Source organism: Hyperoodon ampullatus (genome assembly GCF_949752795.1).
Source record: "Hyperoodon ampullatus genome assembly, chromosome: 8".
Taxonomy (NCBI): domain Eukaryota; kingdom Metazoa; phylum Chordata; class Mammalia; order Artiodactyla; family Ziphiidae; genus Hyperoodon; species Hyperoodon ampullatus.
Window position 1 is genome coordinate 53,876,020 of NC_136921.1, and position 15,432 is coordinate 53,891,451.

The window sequence follows — 15,432 nt, forward strand, 5'->3', positions numbered from 1 at the left end:
TTCAGTTACCTGTGGTCACCTGAAGTCTGAAAATATTAAATAGAAAATCCCAGAGATAAACAATTCATAAGTTTTAAATTGTGCACCATTCTGAGAAGTGTGATGAAATTTTACGCTGTCCAATGTCCCACCTGGGACGAGAATTATCCCTTTATGCAGCATATCCACACTGTATATGTTACCTGCTTATCAGTCACTTAGTAGCCATTTTGGTTATCAGATCAACTGTTAGGGTAACATAGTGCTTGTGTTCAAGTAACCCTTATTTTACTTAATAATGGCCTCAAAGTGCAAGAGAAGTAATGCTGGCAATTCAGATATTCTCTTATTGTGCCTAACTTATAAACTGAACTTTATCACAGGTGTGTACGTATAGGAAAAAACATCGTACATACAGGGCTTGGTACTATCTGTGGTTTCTGGCATCCACTGGGGGTCTTGGAACATATCCCCTACTGTATATATACCTTATTATTAGTTAAATAATAACAACCTTATTATTAGTTAAATAATAACAACAAAATGAGGCATACTAAAGAATACTGTTTTTCAGAGCAAGGAAATAAGCATATTAAGGAAGCATGTCAAGGTCAAGAGGGACCAGCGTAGTCATGGAGAACAAATGCCTCTGCAAACAAAAGTGCTTTGCCTTTCCCTTGGGACAGTGAGAGTCAACCCCAATATTATGGATAATCAAGTGAAGGTGATAGATAATTAAAATCTAAGCATAACTCCCAAAAGTCAAGCCAGAAAGAGTGTAAAAACCTCAACCAGAATCAAACAATTTTTTTTGTACTCTACTTTAGGAAAATGTCAAAAAAAATGCATTATGGAAGTTTATCTTAAAAATAAATGTCCAAGTGAGCACCCTGGATCCTGTATTGTAAAACAGTTACTCATGTTCATTACAATAACCTAGAGGAATACAAGCTTTCCTCTGAGACAGATTCGAGAGCATTCAGTAGACTACTGATTTAAGCACATGCAGTTTTAAGATTCTTAGGAATAATGGTTGAAATAAAAGGATATCCTACTTTATTTGGTTATTCAAAACTGTTCACCCATAAAAGTCTTTTTATTAGTACCTAAAAAGTTAAAGAAATGGAATTTTTCAGACTTTAAAAAAATTCCCTTTCTCAAGTCTGAGGAAACAAACTGTTCTCAAAAAAACCCAAACCGAAATCAAACCGACCAACTAACCAACCAAACGACCTTAAAAAAACACCCAAACAAGTCAGGTTCAGTTAATTTCCATACAACGCTTTTGTTTAAATGTCACTTTCATATACTCATTATGCCCAATTACAGGACAAAAGGTAGGTTACCTTGGGTTTAAACTGTCTTGCAAAAAGAAGATACCTCCTGATATCATCAAGGGAATACACACGATCAATTGAATCTTCAATTCTTGAATGCAAGTCTACTATTCGCCTGGCGATAGCATAATCTGTAACCTAATTCAAAATAAGAAAATCACTTTAATCAGTTATAGTAATATCCACTCCAGACTATCCCAGGCATCAAGAAATTTTTTATAGCTAACAACAAGCTCTAATATGCCACCATAAGATGTATTAATGGGTTCAAGTTTCTGACGAAAATTTAGTACCACATCCAAAATCAAAAGTTTAAATGTATACCTTTGCCCTACTCTAAGACTATTCCTGAAGGAATTTACTGACTTTAATATGGCAGAAATAAGATTTCTAGGGCCCTAAGTGTGTCTAGAAGCATTAATTCATGCAACCCTCACAAAAAATTTATTAGGTAGATAATATTACCCCCATTTTACAGATGAATAAATTGAGGCCCAGAAAGATTAAGTAACTTGTCCACACAGTTAGTAACAGAGCGAGGATTTGAAGAGTCTAGTTTCATAGTCCATCCTCCTACCCACTACATTTCGTTGCCACTTATGAACATACGAATGATGATCATCATAGAACTGTTATTAACATTGAAAAAGATAAAATCACACTAAAAATATGCAATTTACTCTCAAATAGTACAGAAAAAAAAAAGTAGAGATACAGAGCAAATGGTGAAGCAAACGGGGCAAAAAGTTAATGTGAACTGAATAAAGGGTATATGAGTATTATATGCACTATTGTATTTCCTGCAACTTTTCTGTAAGTTTGAAATTATTTCTAATTAAACAGCTAAAAAACTAATTTAGTAAATTATGTATAGACAGAAATATATGAAAATCAGACAATGCCCAACAATGGGGGGGAGGGGACTGGGTTAAACATTTATATAGATTTGTGAAGGAAAAGAACAAAACCCAAACATAAAAAACGAAAACCCTCTAAACATTCACATTAATGGAAGGCCAATTTTATCTAGATAAATTTAAAATTTTGCTGTAAGCAAGAGGTATGCATTTACCTAATGTAATGTAGGACCTCCATGCTCAGCAATTAAAAGTACAGTACAACATGACCTTCTACAGAAGGTCATTTTGTACTTCTGTGCACATCTGAGATGTGCAATGTTGTTAAATATTTAAGTCTAAGTATAAGTAACTCTTAATACTAACATGTTAGAATGTAAGTAAATCTGCAGTTTAAAAAATTTATTTATTTATGACTGCATTGGGTCTTTTTTGCTGTATGCGGGCTTTCTCTAGTTGCAGCGAGAGGGGGCTACTCGTCATTGCGGTGGCTTCTCTTGCTGTGGACCATGGGATCTAGGTGCGTGGGCCTCAGTAGTTGTGGCACACGGGCTCACTAGTTGTTGCTTGCGGGCTCTAGAGCACAGGCTCAGTAGTTATGGCACACGGGCTTAGTTGCTCCGCAGCATGCGGGATCTTCCCGGACCAGGGCTCAAACCCGTGTCCCCTGCATTGGCAGGCAGATTCTTAACAACTGCGCCACCAGGGAAGTCCCTAAATCTGCAATTTTATATTCAATCTTAACACTCTTACATAATTAGGAAAAAAAAATGTGACACATGCAATAATTTTTTTTTTTTTTTTTTTTTTTGCAGTATGTGGGCCTCTCACTGTCGTGGCCTCTCCCGTTGTGGAGCACAGGCTCCGGACGCACAGGCCCAGCCGCTCCGCGGCACGTGGGATCTTCCCAGACCGGGGCATGAACCCGTTTCCCCTGAATCGGCAGGCGGACTCTCAACCCCTGCGCCACCAGGGAAGCCCCACATGCAATAATTTGATAGGAAGACAAATGAGTCAATTTGAAAAAAAAAAAAAAGAAATTTGTGTGGTACCCCAATTCTTTTCAACCTTAATGAAAGAACAAAAACAAAAATCTAATAAATATCATGGGCTTCCCTGGTGGCGCAGTGGTTGAGAGTCCTCCTGCCGATGCAGGGGACACGGGTTTGTGCCCCGGTCCGGGAGGATCCCACATGCCACGGAGCGGCTGGGCCCATGAGCCATGGCCGCCGAGCCTGCACATCCAGAGCCTGTGCTCTGCAACGGGAGAGGCCACAACAGTGAGAGGCCCACGTACTGCAAAAAAAAAAAAAAAAATCTAATAAAAATCTTAAAGAGTATGGTTGGGAATTAACTGAAATACTTTTTTTTTGGGAATTAAAAAACAGTAACAAGGGGACTTCCCCGGTGGTCCAGTGGTTAAGAATCTGCCTTCTAATGCAGGGGGATGCGGGTTTGATCCCTGGTCAGGAAACTAAGATCCCACATGCCGTGGAGCAACTCAGCCCGCGCGCCACAACTACTGAGCTCGCACACCACCACTACTGAGCTTGTGCGCCTCAATTAGAGATCCTGAGTGCCACAAACTACAGAGCCCACGTGCCCTGGAGCCTGTGCACCAAAACTAGAGAAGAGAAAACCTGCATGCCACACTAGAGAGAAGCCTGCACAACTCAACAAAAGATCCCGCATGCAGCAACTAAGACCCAGTGCAGCCATAAATAAGTAAATAAGTAATAAATCTTTAAAAGAAACACACAAAAAAAACAAAAACAGCAACAAAACCAAAAAACTTGGTATTTCTCAACACAATTAAGCAGAACCAGCAATTCAAGTGATTTTCAGTCACTTAATAAACCTCTGTCCAATCCTGTGCCACTCTGAGAGAAATGAAAGGTCAGTGGCAACACATGCACCAGTTCTTCAGGAGTACATCCTCCCAGCTTGTCTCACTCAATTACTCAAACTGGAAATAATAAAGGAAGCTCAGAGTGATAGCTCGTAGTTACCTCATTACATTCATCCACAAGTATAAAGAAGAGATCAAATCGGGACATGATAGGAGCTGACAAGTTTATATTCTGTTTCAATGATTTTGATCTGTCATAGTGTCCACTGATTGGGTTTGCTGCTGCCAAAATGGATGTCCTGGCATTTAGAGTAGCCTGACCACAAAAGGAAAAATCGTGACAGGTTTAAAAAGACAACTGTAATGGCATATGACAAAATGTTCAACCTCATCCATAATTAACTAAATGCAAACCAGAAGAATAAGATATCACCTTTCACCCAGTGAATCATCAAAATTAAAGTCTGATAATATATAGCAACAGGTACTCCCATATGATGTTGATGGTATGATGTGTACACCCTTTAAGCCAGCAATTTCTTACTAAGAATTTATCTTGCAGCTAGGTACAGGAAGATGTGTACAAGGATGTTTACAATATTGTTTGTAATACTAAAGGCTGGAAATGACCTGAATGTCACTCTTCTTTATAAGAGTCTAATGAGCCAAACTGGGGTATGTACAATTGAAAATCATGGAGTAATAAAAAGACAAGTGGATCTAATATATACTGGTACAGAAAGATTACCAAAATAAAATTATGAAGTTAAATGAACAAGGAACAAAACTGTATGTGTATTATGCTTATTTATGATAAAATATTCCTAAAAGGGACATAAACTCAGCAGATACTTCTGAGTATCTATTGGTGCTAGGAGTTGGAGGGGAAGATTTCTCTTTTTAACTTATGGTTTAATGTATTGCTTACATTTTTCTTAACTATTTGAATGTATTACTTTTATTTTTAAAGTTTGATTTCTCTCTAATGCTAGTTACAATACTGTACTTATTATTTTCATTTAAATAATCTGTCGACTTGATTAATATCCTCAAGGCTGTTTTCCGTTTCAGTAAACTGCATTTCATGTTGAAGTAATGCATTTTATCCAAGTGATTGTCTAGAGCTACATTAATCTACAAGGCTAAAGCATGATGCAATGGAACAGAAGTGGACACACATACCTTCACTCCTGCTTTAGTGATGGAGATGGTCTGCTGTTCCATAGCTTCGTGAATAGCAACTTGATCCCGCACCTCCATCTTATCAAATTCATCAATACAACATACACCCTGTAACCAAACAAACCTAGCATAAGAAACTGCCTTTCAGATGTCAAACGGCAAGGAAACTCAAAGTTTGCTACCAGAGACCTTTTAGTTCTTTTAAGCAACTAAGATAGGTAAGTAAGCAATCCTAACTCCCTCTACTAGAGTAAGATAGTACAATAGTTCCCAGAGCTCGAGGGAACCATACTCTTTTGACTCATTTTAAACCAAAAGTGAAACTAAAAACCTGCAGTTACTTACTGCACTTTTATTCAACATCAAAACCTTGTGTAAATCTCAGGGTCAAAATATTCTGGGTTACCTCAGTGTTGACTTTAGGCTGGGAAAGTGAAGGATGGAGTTGGAACATAATATTTATAAGTATATATAGCTACAATTTATATGCATTCACAGAGCTAACTGATCTATGACAAATACATGCAAAATGCAACAGATATACTCATAGATGTGCCACAGTCTAGAAAGGAAAACTGCTGAGAAGTACTAGTCACAGCAAACACACAAGCTCAGGGCACGTAATACGTTCTAGAGAAGTTCAGAAAGTGCTGATTAATGATGACAATCGCAATTTCTAGATTAATAAAACCATGAATTATTTACTAAAAGTACTTATTAAAAAGAGGACATCTCCTTAATAGGAACTTATAGGCCTTTATTGATAGGGATGGGGATATTCTGATTTCTTTATATCCAAGAGGGTAAAATGCTCTTACATTATCAGCCAGCATCAAAGCTCCAGCCTCAATGACAAACTCATGAGATTCTTCATCTCTCACAACAGCTGCTGTTAAGCCAGCAGCACTGGATGCTTTGCCACTGGTATAGACAGCTCTGGGACTGAATTCCTCCACGTGCCTGTTCAAGGTTATCATATTCATTAATATATGACTACAAAGCATCCTTTTCAGGATTATCAGCTGGTTATGGCTTATGTCAAGTAAGAATTTAAATTTCTAAAAGAACATTTGAAAGAGGCATTAAGAAAAAAAGCAATTCATAAAGACACATGCCATAGACCAAATAGAAAGCCTTTTCTCCTTTGGTCTTTTAAATAGGTCAAATCCATTCCTGTTAAAGGAAGATGAAGTTCATACATGGCAAAAACAATAATAAACAGTTCAGCAAAAATGATCTATTAGACAGCCTTGCACTTAAAACGAAAACAAACAAAAAACAAAACAAAACAAACAAACAACAACTACAACAAAAAAATGAAAACAAAACAAGATGGGATATTTATTCCAAAAAGGCAAGGCTGGTTTAACATCTAAGAATCAATAACATGCCATATTAAAAAATGATAAGAACCACCTTAACAGATGCAGAAAAAGCATGTCAAAAAAATCTAACACCCATCATGATAAAAACTCGACTAACTAGTAGAGACTTTCCCTCAATCTGGTAAAGGGCATCTATGAAAACCCACAGCTAACATCATACTTAATGGTAAAAGGCTGAACGCTTTCCCCCTAAGAGCAGGAACAAGACTTAGGGGTCTGCTCTTGCCACTTCTATTCAACATTATACTGAAAGGTTCAGCCAGGGCAACTAGGCAAGAAAAAGTCACCCAGATTTGAAAGAAACAACAATTATCACCATTTGCAGTCAACATGATCTTGTCGACAGAAAATCCTATGAAATCCACTAAAACAGTTAGAAATAATAAGTCAGTTCTTACGATGCTGCAAGATAAAAGATCAATAATTGTATTTCTACACACTTGCAATAAACAACCCAAAAATTTAACTAAGAAAACAGTTCCATTTACAATAGCATCAAAAAGAATAAAATACTTAGAAATAAATTTAATAAAAGAAGAGCAAGCTTATACCCTGAAAACTACAAAACATTATTGAGAGAAGTTAAAGAAGTCCTAAATAAATGGAAAGATATCCCACGTTCATGGATCAAAAGACTCAATATTGTTAAAAAGCAAACATAGGGCTTCCCTGGTGGCGCAGCGGTTGAGAGTCCACCTGCCGATGCAGGGGACACGGGTTCGTGTCCCGGTCTGGGAAGATCCCACATGCCGCGGAGTGGCTGGGTCCGTGAGCCATGGCCACTGAGCCTTGTGCGTCCAGAGCCTGTGCTCCGCAACAGGAGAGGCCACAACAGTGAGAGGCCCGCGTACCACAAAAAAAAAAAAAAAAAAAAAAAAAGCAAACATAATCGTGTACAATACTGTTCAGAGGCAACACTGCAGTACATCTTTCTGTGGTGGTGGTGGGAGAGGTGGGAGGCAGGGGCAGAGGAAATGAGAAGAAAAGAGAATTCTCTTAACACAGGACTATTACCTTCAAATCTAGAACTCAGTCCCGGATATACTTGAAGGAAATAGTATTTAATTATAAAACTTCAACTAAAAATGTTTCAGCTTCTAGAACATTGCCATGTTAAACATTTCCCAAACAAATAAAGGAAAGGCAGCTTGATATAGTATGAAGAGCACATGCTTGGCAGTCAAAATGCTGAGTTCTAATATTCATGGCTTAGAGGCACTTGTCAGCTCTATGAAGTTAGGCAAATTACTGAGGCTCAGAGAAGTTTTGATTGCCTCCCTAAAAGAAGAGAATAATATTACATGCCTGTCTGGATGCTGGTAGGATAAGACATAACACACACACACACACACACACAGCACCAAGAACACAGCAACTCCTCAAAAACTGGTTGCTCTTATCTTGACCTCTAAGTTTCTTAAAAGTTTGAAAGCAAGCAAGTATTTTATTATAGCTTTTAAAAATAAGCAAAAATTACTAAAGTAGTACTCATACTGATAAGTTTAGCATAAAATGTCTCATCTTTATCACACTGTTTTTGGAAAGAGTGTCCTCTTTAAGAACTTTAAGGATGTTTGTATTCTTAATCTCAGCAATCCTATGCCTAGGAATTTACCCAAAGGAAAATAATAAAATAAAAACTTATACACATTATGATGTTCACTGTATTTGACTATTAAAATAAATTACTGTTAAACTGTCTAATGTCAGGCTAGGGGAATGATTTTGTAAGTTATACCAACAAAAAACAACAATCGTGAAAATAAAGAAACATGGAAAAATATTTAGGGCAAATTAAAATTGAAAATATGCATGCTGTGACTTACAACCATGAAAATATATATTCATATATTCAAAGACTTTTACACAAAGATTAAAAGAATTCTATGTGGGATTGGAATTACAGACAATTTTTCCCTATTCCAAAAAATTGTAAAATGTTGTTACATTCTACTTAACAAATTAAGGTGTACTTAACCTAAAAGAGTTATATATTCAACAGTCATAATTTATACTCCTGCTCCGGTAAGGGCACACTGACTGCATTCTCGGTAGCACAGAAAGCCTGGAACTACGCATATTGTTTTCTCTGCTGTACTATCTCAGGCAAACACTTACTTGAGAAACTGGCTCTTAGCTGTACTTGGGTCACCAACAATGCAAACATTTATGTCCCCTCGAAGAGAGGTTCCTTCCCCTGTTGTCTTTGGAACACCACCAAAGAGCATCAGCAAGATACCCCGTTTTATTTCGTCATTGCCTGAAATGAAAACCCAAGGTATTTTTCAACATGAGGTTAAACAATTTCACAGGAAACTACAAAGGCATATTTACCAACCGAAAGAGCAGAGACCGCTGAAGCAAAGCTAAGACTAGAGTAAAAATATCTGGTTCTTGTCCTGTGACTGTAAAGTCACCCAGTCACCGTCCTAATGTCTTCACCTAATCATAGATGGCAATGCTCACCATTCTAAGAGCCTCTCCTTGTCCGTAAGTCCTACTTCCTAAACAAAGCCCTTCCCTATGTCACAGTTCTCAAATATCTCTCCCCATAAATAAACTATGTCCACTACAGCCTACCACATTTGCTAGTTCTTTCTAAAGGCAAGCCTTACAGCTCTACCAAGAGTTTGAGGAAGTGGTCCATGACTTACTTCTTTTGTATCAGGTACAGTGACCTGTGCTGAATATAAATACAAGCTAATTGAACTGATATGGATTAGATAAGATGCTGAGTGTGTCTTACAGCTGCTTCTGAGAACTGTTTATAAATGCAATATAAGAAGGAAATGCACAATTAAAAAAAAAGACAACACCAGATTTTTAGAAATGTGATACCAGAAGAAACATTTTTCCGTTTTAATTATTATGACTTTCTGTGAATTCCATCAACAAAGTGCTAGGTACATTTATACAAAACACTCCTTAAAAGCAAAAAATTAAAAATCTATTCCAAAAACAAAATTTCTGACTCATAACCTATATGAAACAAATGTGTTGGAGGTGTGGTAGTTTTAAAATGGTCCACAAATTATTTGATAATCCTCTTTTCTAGATGGAGCTTAATTCTCCTCTCCTTAAGTGTGGCTGGGCTTAGCAACTTGCTTCCCACAAATAGCCTATGGTAGAAGTGAAGGTGTGTTAACTTCTGACACTAGGTCCTGAGAAGCACTTTGCTTCCTCCTTGCTCTGCTCTCTTGGATTGCAGGCTCTGGGGGGAGCCAGCTGCTATGTTGTGAGGACACTGAACCAGCTCAATGGAAGAGACTCATGTGGCAAGGAACTGAGGCTTCCAGCTGACAACTAACACTAACATAAGCAGTGAGTGAGCTCCCTTGTCAGTGGATTCTCCAGCCCAAGTCAAGCCTTCAGATGACTGCAGCCCCAGATGACGTCTTGGTTACAAACTCATCAAAGACTGATCCGGAACCACCTAGCTAAGTCTCTCTCAAATTTCTGACCTATAGACTGTATGAAATAATGTTTGTTGTTTCAAGCCATGAAGTTTTGGGATAATTTGTTATGTAGCAACAGATTAATTTACGGGGGAACATAAAATTTGACACCTACTCATTATAAAAGAGGACACTCTAAAATCCACAAAGGATTATTAACATAAAGAATTTCAGTTCAATTTCATTGACCAAATATTTAAGTAGAAAAAAAGGTTAATTTTCAATGTTTAAAAATATATACCTAGGGACTTCCCTGGTGGTCCAGTGCTTAAGAATCTGCCATCCAATGCAGGGGACGCGGGTTCAATCCCTGGTCAGGGAACTAAGATCCCACGTGCCGCGGTGCAACTAAGCCCGTGCACCACAACTAGAGAGCCTGCATACCACAACTACTGAGCCTGCATGCTCTAGAGCCCATGTGCCACAACTAGAGAACCCACACACGCCACAACTAGAGAGAAGCCCGTGCACCGCAATGAAGAGCCCGCACACAATGAAAGATCCCGCGTGCCGCAACTAAGACCCGATACAGGCAAATAAATAAACAAATAAATATCTGTAAAAATCCCAATAGCTTAAAAATATATGTATATACCTAAGGGAAATACCCATAATCTTATGAATTCTTGCCATAACTCCAACTGAATACGGAAGATAAGGATGGAAAAAACAAGGGTAAAGCATGAGGCCTGAAAATTTAATCAAATCCTCAACACACAAGGGGATTTAATGAAGTGAGCAGCTAGTAACCAAGAGCCAAGAAAATATGAAAGAAGAAACCACAAGGTATAGGCATAGTACATATAACGAAAAAACATCAAGAAATCTCTCTCCACCATGAAAACTAAAAAGAAAAACAAGATCAGGATATTAATCTGGCATATTAGAATATACTTAAGTGCAGTTCTATCCTAAAGCCAGAAAAAAAGAAGACTAAATGACCTTTTTTTTCTTTTTCTTTTTTTTTTTTTTTTGTGGTACGCGGGCCTCTCACTGCTGTGGCCTCTCCCGTTGCGGAACACAGGCTCCGGATGCACAGGCTCAGCGGCCATGGCTCACGGGCCCAGCCGCTCCGCGACATGTGGGATCTTCCCGGACCGGGGCATGAACCCGTGTCCCCTGCATCGGCAGGCGGACTCTCAACCACTGCGCCACCAGGGAAGCCCCCTTTTTTTTCTTTTTAAAAAAAAAAAACTGTGGTAGAGTGACAGGGGCTCGGCAATGGCCGCCCCGCAGGCGCACAAACCGCTGTTGGGAGGCTGCTGTGTGGCGGCCGCCGAGACCTTCTCCGTCTGAGCCGCGGTTCCTGAGTCCGGGGTCCCGTTTCCCGGAACCTTCATATTTAAAGTACTACATGAAAATGAAAAGAAAGGTGGTGGATGCTGCTGGCAAGCTGAGATTGAGTCCTAATGAGGAAGCCTTCGTTTTAAAGGAAGATTATGAAAGAAGGCGAAAACTAAGATTGCTACAGGTTCGAGAAAAAGAAAGAGATATTGCTTTACAAATAAGAGAAGATATAAAACAGAGGAGAAATCAGCAACTCACTCGCTTGGCAGAAGAACTAAGGACAGAATGGGAGGAATCACAAACTCAGAAAATAAAGAACTTGGAAAAACTGTATTTAGCAAGTTTAAGAAATATGGGAGAGGGGCATCAACAAGCCAAAGAAAATGTAAGTGAGCACTTATTTGACTACCTGCCTGTGGTAGTGATACCTGTTAAAAGTAGATTACAGTTGTTAGACACTTATAAAAATGTTTTCATGTATAGAATTTGCTGTGGGCAGTCTGAACTTTTTTGTAAATTTAATATAATTTAAGAATTCTGCTAGGTTCATTTCCTAGTAAGAGTCATGTCAAGAATAATCTATTTCCAATGATGTTTAAGTTAACATTATTCTCTAACAAATTTATGGTTACCAAAGGGGGAAGGTAGGGGGGGGATAAATTAGGAAGTTGGGATTAATACATACACAGTACTATATATAAAATAGATAACCAACAATGACCTAGTGGATGGCACAGGGAACTATACTCAATATTTTGCAATAACCTATAAAGGAAAAGAATCTGAACAAGAATATATATATGTATATAACTGAATCACTGTGCTGTATACCTGAAACTAACACAACATTGTAAATCAACTATATTTCAATTAAAAAAAACAAACATTATACTCTTCCAATCCTTAACTATCTGTATAAATAAAATAGTAACCTTCAGAAAAAAAAAATTGTGGTAAAATATACACAACTTTTAAGTGGTCCAGTGGAATTAAGTACATTCACTATCTTTTATAACCATCACCCCTATCCATTTCTAGAACTTTTCATCATCCCAAACAGAAACTCTATCCATTAAACAACAATTCCCTATTTCCCTCCCCACCAGGTAACCTCTTTCTACTTTCTGTCTCTGTGAATTTACCTGTTCTAAGTACCTCATTTTAAGTGGAATTGTATAATATCTGTCCTTTTATAAATGACTTTTTAAAACCCCTTCTAAACCCACTAAAAAACTTTCATAATCTGATTTTTGTGTTTTAAGAAGTCACATGTTGCTGTTTTATAATCACTATTTTGATTTCAAGTTTATGCCACAAATGGATAGAACTCTTACCATGTATAGTAGGGAACAGGCTTGTACAAAGATTGTGGTATAGATTTTTATCTTGACTCATTTCAAACACTTTCTCCCACTCCTTCACAGTCATTTGGTTCTTAATGCTCTCAGCTGTCTGTTCCTCATCTCGGAGCTCTTTTCCTCCGAACTGAGGAGTGGAGAAGAAAGGAAAAAAATAGTAGTATAGAAACAGTCAAAATAATGTGAAAGAGAAGAAACATCACCACAAACGAAATATAGCCTGGGAGGTCAACTTCAGAATCTGCTGACTGTAAATGTTTTTTAAAAAAATCTCCTACCAGTATGGCCTAAGATACTGAAGAGCTTGTCATTTGTCCAGTGATTTAAAAAAAAACAAAAAAAGCTACCACCATTGTTTTGTATTGCTATCTAAATGAATCTAGATGCTCATGAGATGAGCCATAATAAAATGTTAATCACTGATATGAAGATGAAAATGAAGAAACAGAATATTATGTTCACCACTCATTTTCCAAACTTTTCCTCACTGCTTTCCCCTCCTGGAATAAAATCAAGCTCTGAACAACTACAATACCAGGGGTCGATCACTCTCAGAAAGAGCAGTATACTGTACTTCCCAGATTACTAAATTTTTCTACTTGTACTTTCTCAAGGAGCATGACAGAGGAACTTTAACAATTAAAAACAGAAAAACCACCGTGAATAATAATGGTACCAATGCTCTTAAAGCATTGGGCTCTTATGTACAAAAATAAATAAGACTTTTCCTTAAGATTGGGAAGACAGGGCTTCCCTGGTGGCGCAGTGGTTGAGAGTCCGCCTGCCGATGCAGGGGACACGGGCTCGTGCCCCGATCCGGGAAGATCCCACATGCCGCGGAGCGGCTAGGCCCGCGAGTCATGGCCGCTGAGCCTGCGCGTCGGAGCCTGTGCTCCGCAACGGGAGAGGCCACAACAGTGAGAGGCCCGCGTACCGTAAAAAAAAAAAAAAAAAAAAAAAGATTGGGAAGACAGACATGAAAAAATCTGGTTTTAAAACTAAAGAACAAATCTCAACCCAACCCCATCTTTAAAACTGGGTTTGCGGCAGCCTCAGGGGATGCCTTTCTTAAGCTTTGCCATTCTACTAAGAAGACTCACCCTCGGGTTGGTTGGTGCAACACAGCAGGCAAGAAAGACCAGCCTGTATGAAAGATCCCTAACACCAAGTGCCCGGAGCCCTCGAATGCCTTCTGTCTCATATCCATCAACACCACTGACACGGTAATTAGTTTCTGCACGTGCTCCTGAAACATTGAATGATAGATTGTTTCACAACTCAAATACTGAAGGTGCTGAGAATCAAAACTGCTCAGATAAAAAAACAAAAAAAACAAACAAAAAAAACCTGCTCAGATAAATGAAACCTATAAATGCAAAAATTTCATTTAGGCTTTGAAATTTTTCAGAACAGTAGCTTTTATAGCAAACCAATTTGTTTTTACTCTCATTATAGTTCCTTGCTCACCCTCTGATTAGTAGCCAAAAATAAGACAAGGAAGATGCAAGAAGCTAGATACTCTGCAGTTCAGGTAACTGAGAATTTGCTAAATTTGAGCCACAGATTACCGACCTGGTATGCTAAGCTTAGACACGTCAGGCACAACAATCAGCGTCCCTGTAAAGTCACACTTGTCACCAGCTTGAGCTGACTCCACAGCTTCAGCCCTCAAGATCACTTCTAAACTGCGAGGGATACTCCCTCGAGGAAGCTCAGCTTGAGTCTCTTGAATACGAACCTATAACAAAGACAAATAAATGGCCAAGGATGAGAAGAGATCTATTTCAAATGCCATGCAATCTAAATTAAATGCCACAGGGCTTCCCTGGTGGCGCAGTGGTTGAGAGTCCGCCTGCCGATGCAGGGGACAGGGGTTTGTGCCCCGGTCCGGGAAGATCCCACATGCCGCAGAGCGGCTGGGCCCGTGAGCCATGGCCGCTGAGCCTGTGTGTCCGGAGCCTGTGCTCTGCAACGGGAGAGGCCACAACAGTGAGAGGCCCGCATACCGCAAAAAAAAAAAAAAAAAAAATTAAATGCCACAAATATCGACATATCCTAAATTATCTTACTAGTTTGCAGACTTCTGACATGTGCCAACATTCATCTTAAAAATTCTCTACCATAAAACTCCTTTCAATTTGGTAAGAGATTACATCTACTTAAAAACTTCAAGTTCACTTTTACTCTCATTAAACAACATGTATTTTTTTCTCTTTGTTCAAACTGACTTTAAATAATTGTTCTGTGTTCCATCTTCCTCTAAATTGTCAGGGAAATTTTATGAAAAATTTCACATCTTTTATACCCTCCACCTCAACACAACTGTTAACATTACTTAAGACACACATAGTTTTACTGTATTATTTGAAAGAAGTTGCAAAAATCAAGATACTTCACTCCTAAATATTTTAGCACTCACCTCCTAAGAATAAAGACAATCTCCTATGTAGCCACGATAACATCAATCACACCAAGAGATTTAAATATTTAATTCCATAATGACCTCTTTATCTAGTCCATCTTCAAATTTCCCCAGTTGTCAAGAATGTCCTTTATTACAGCTGTTTTTTTTTTCCCCCCAAACCAAGACCCAACCTAAATTCATATTTTGTATTTGGTTGTTATATCATGTTCTTTATCAAATATAAAGCATCTTTTACCCAAAGTTGTTGGTAAGAACACGTTTCCTATAAACCAAGTATCAGAATAAAACAAGAAAACTAAGTAAGGACTAAAAACTGAA

General features: G+C 38.3%; 1 protein-coding gene across 1 annotated transcript in view; it reads right to left on the reverse strand.

Moving 5' to 3' along the window:
• The window catches only part of MCM6 (minichromosome maintenance complex component 6), a 44,490-nt gene that overhangs the window by 15,468 nt on the left and 13,590 nt on the right, over nt 1-15,432 (reverse strand). The window contains exons 5-12 of the mRNA XM_079710765.1: nt 14,262-14,427; nt 13,790-13,935; nt 12,666-12,816; nt 8,708-8,849; nt 6,023-6,164; nt 5,205-5,312; nt 4,183-4,338; nt 1,326-1,454 (exon numbers count right to left, since the gene is read on the reverse strand). Coding sequence (XP_079566891.1) covers nt 1,326-1,454; nt 4,183-4,338; nt 5,205-5,312; nt 6,023-6,164; nt 8,708-8,849; nt 12,666-12,816; nt 13,790-13,935; nt 14,262-14,427 — 1,140 coding nt within the window. The remainder of the gene's footprint in view (nt 1-1,325; nt 1,455-4,182; nt 4,339-5,204; nt 5,313-6,022; nt 6,165-8,707; nt 8,850-12,665; nt 12,817-13,789; nt 13,936-14,261; nt 14,428-15,432) is intronic.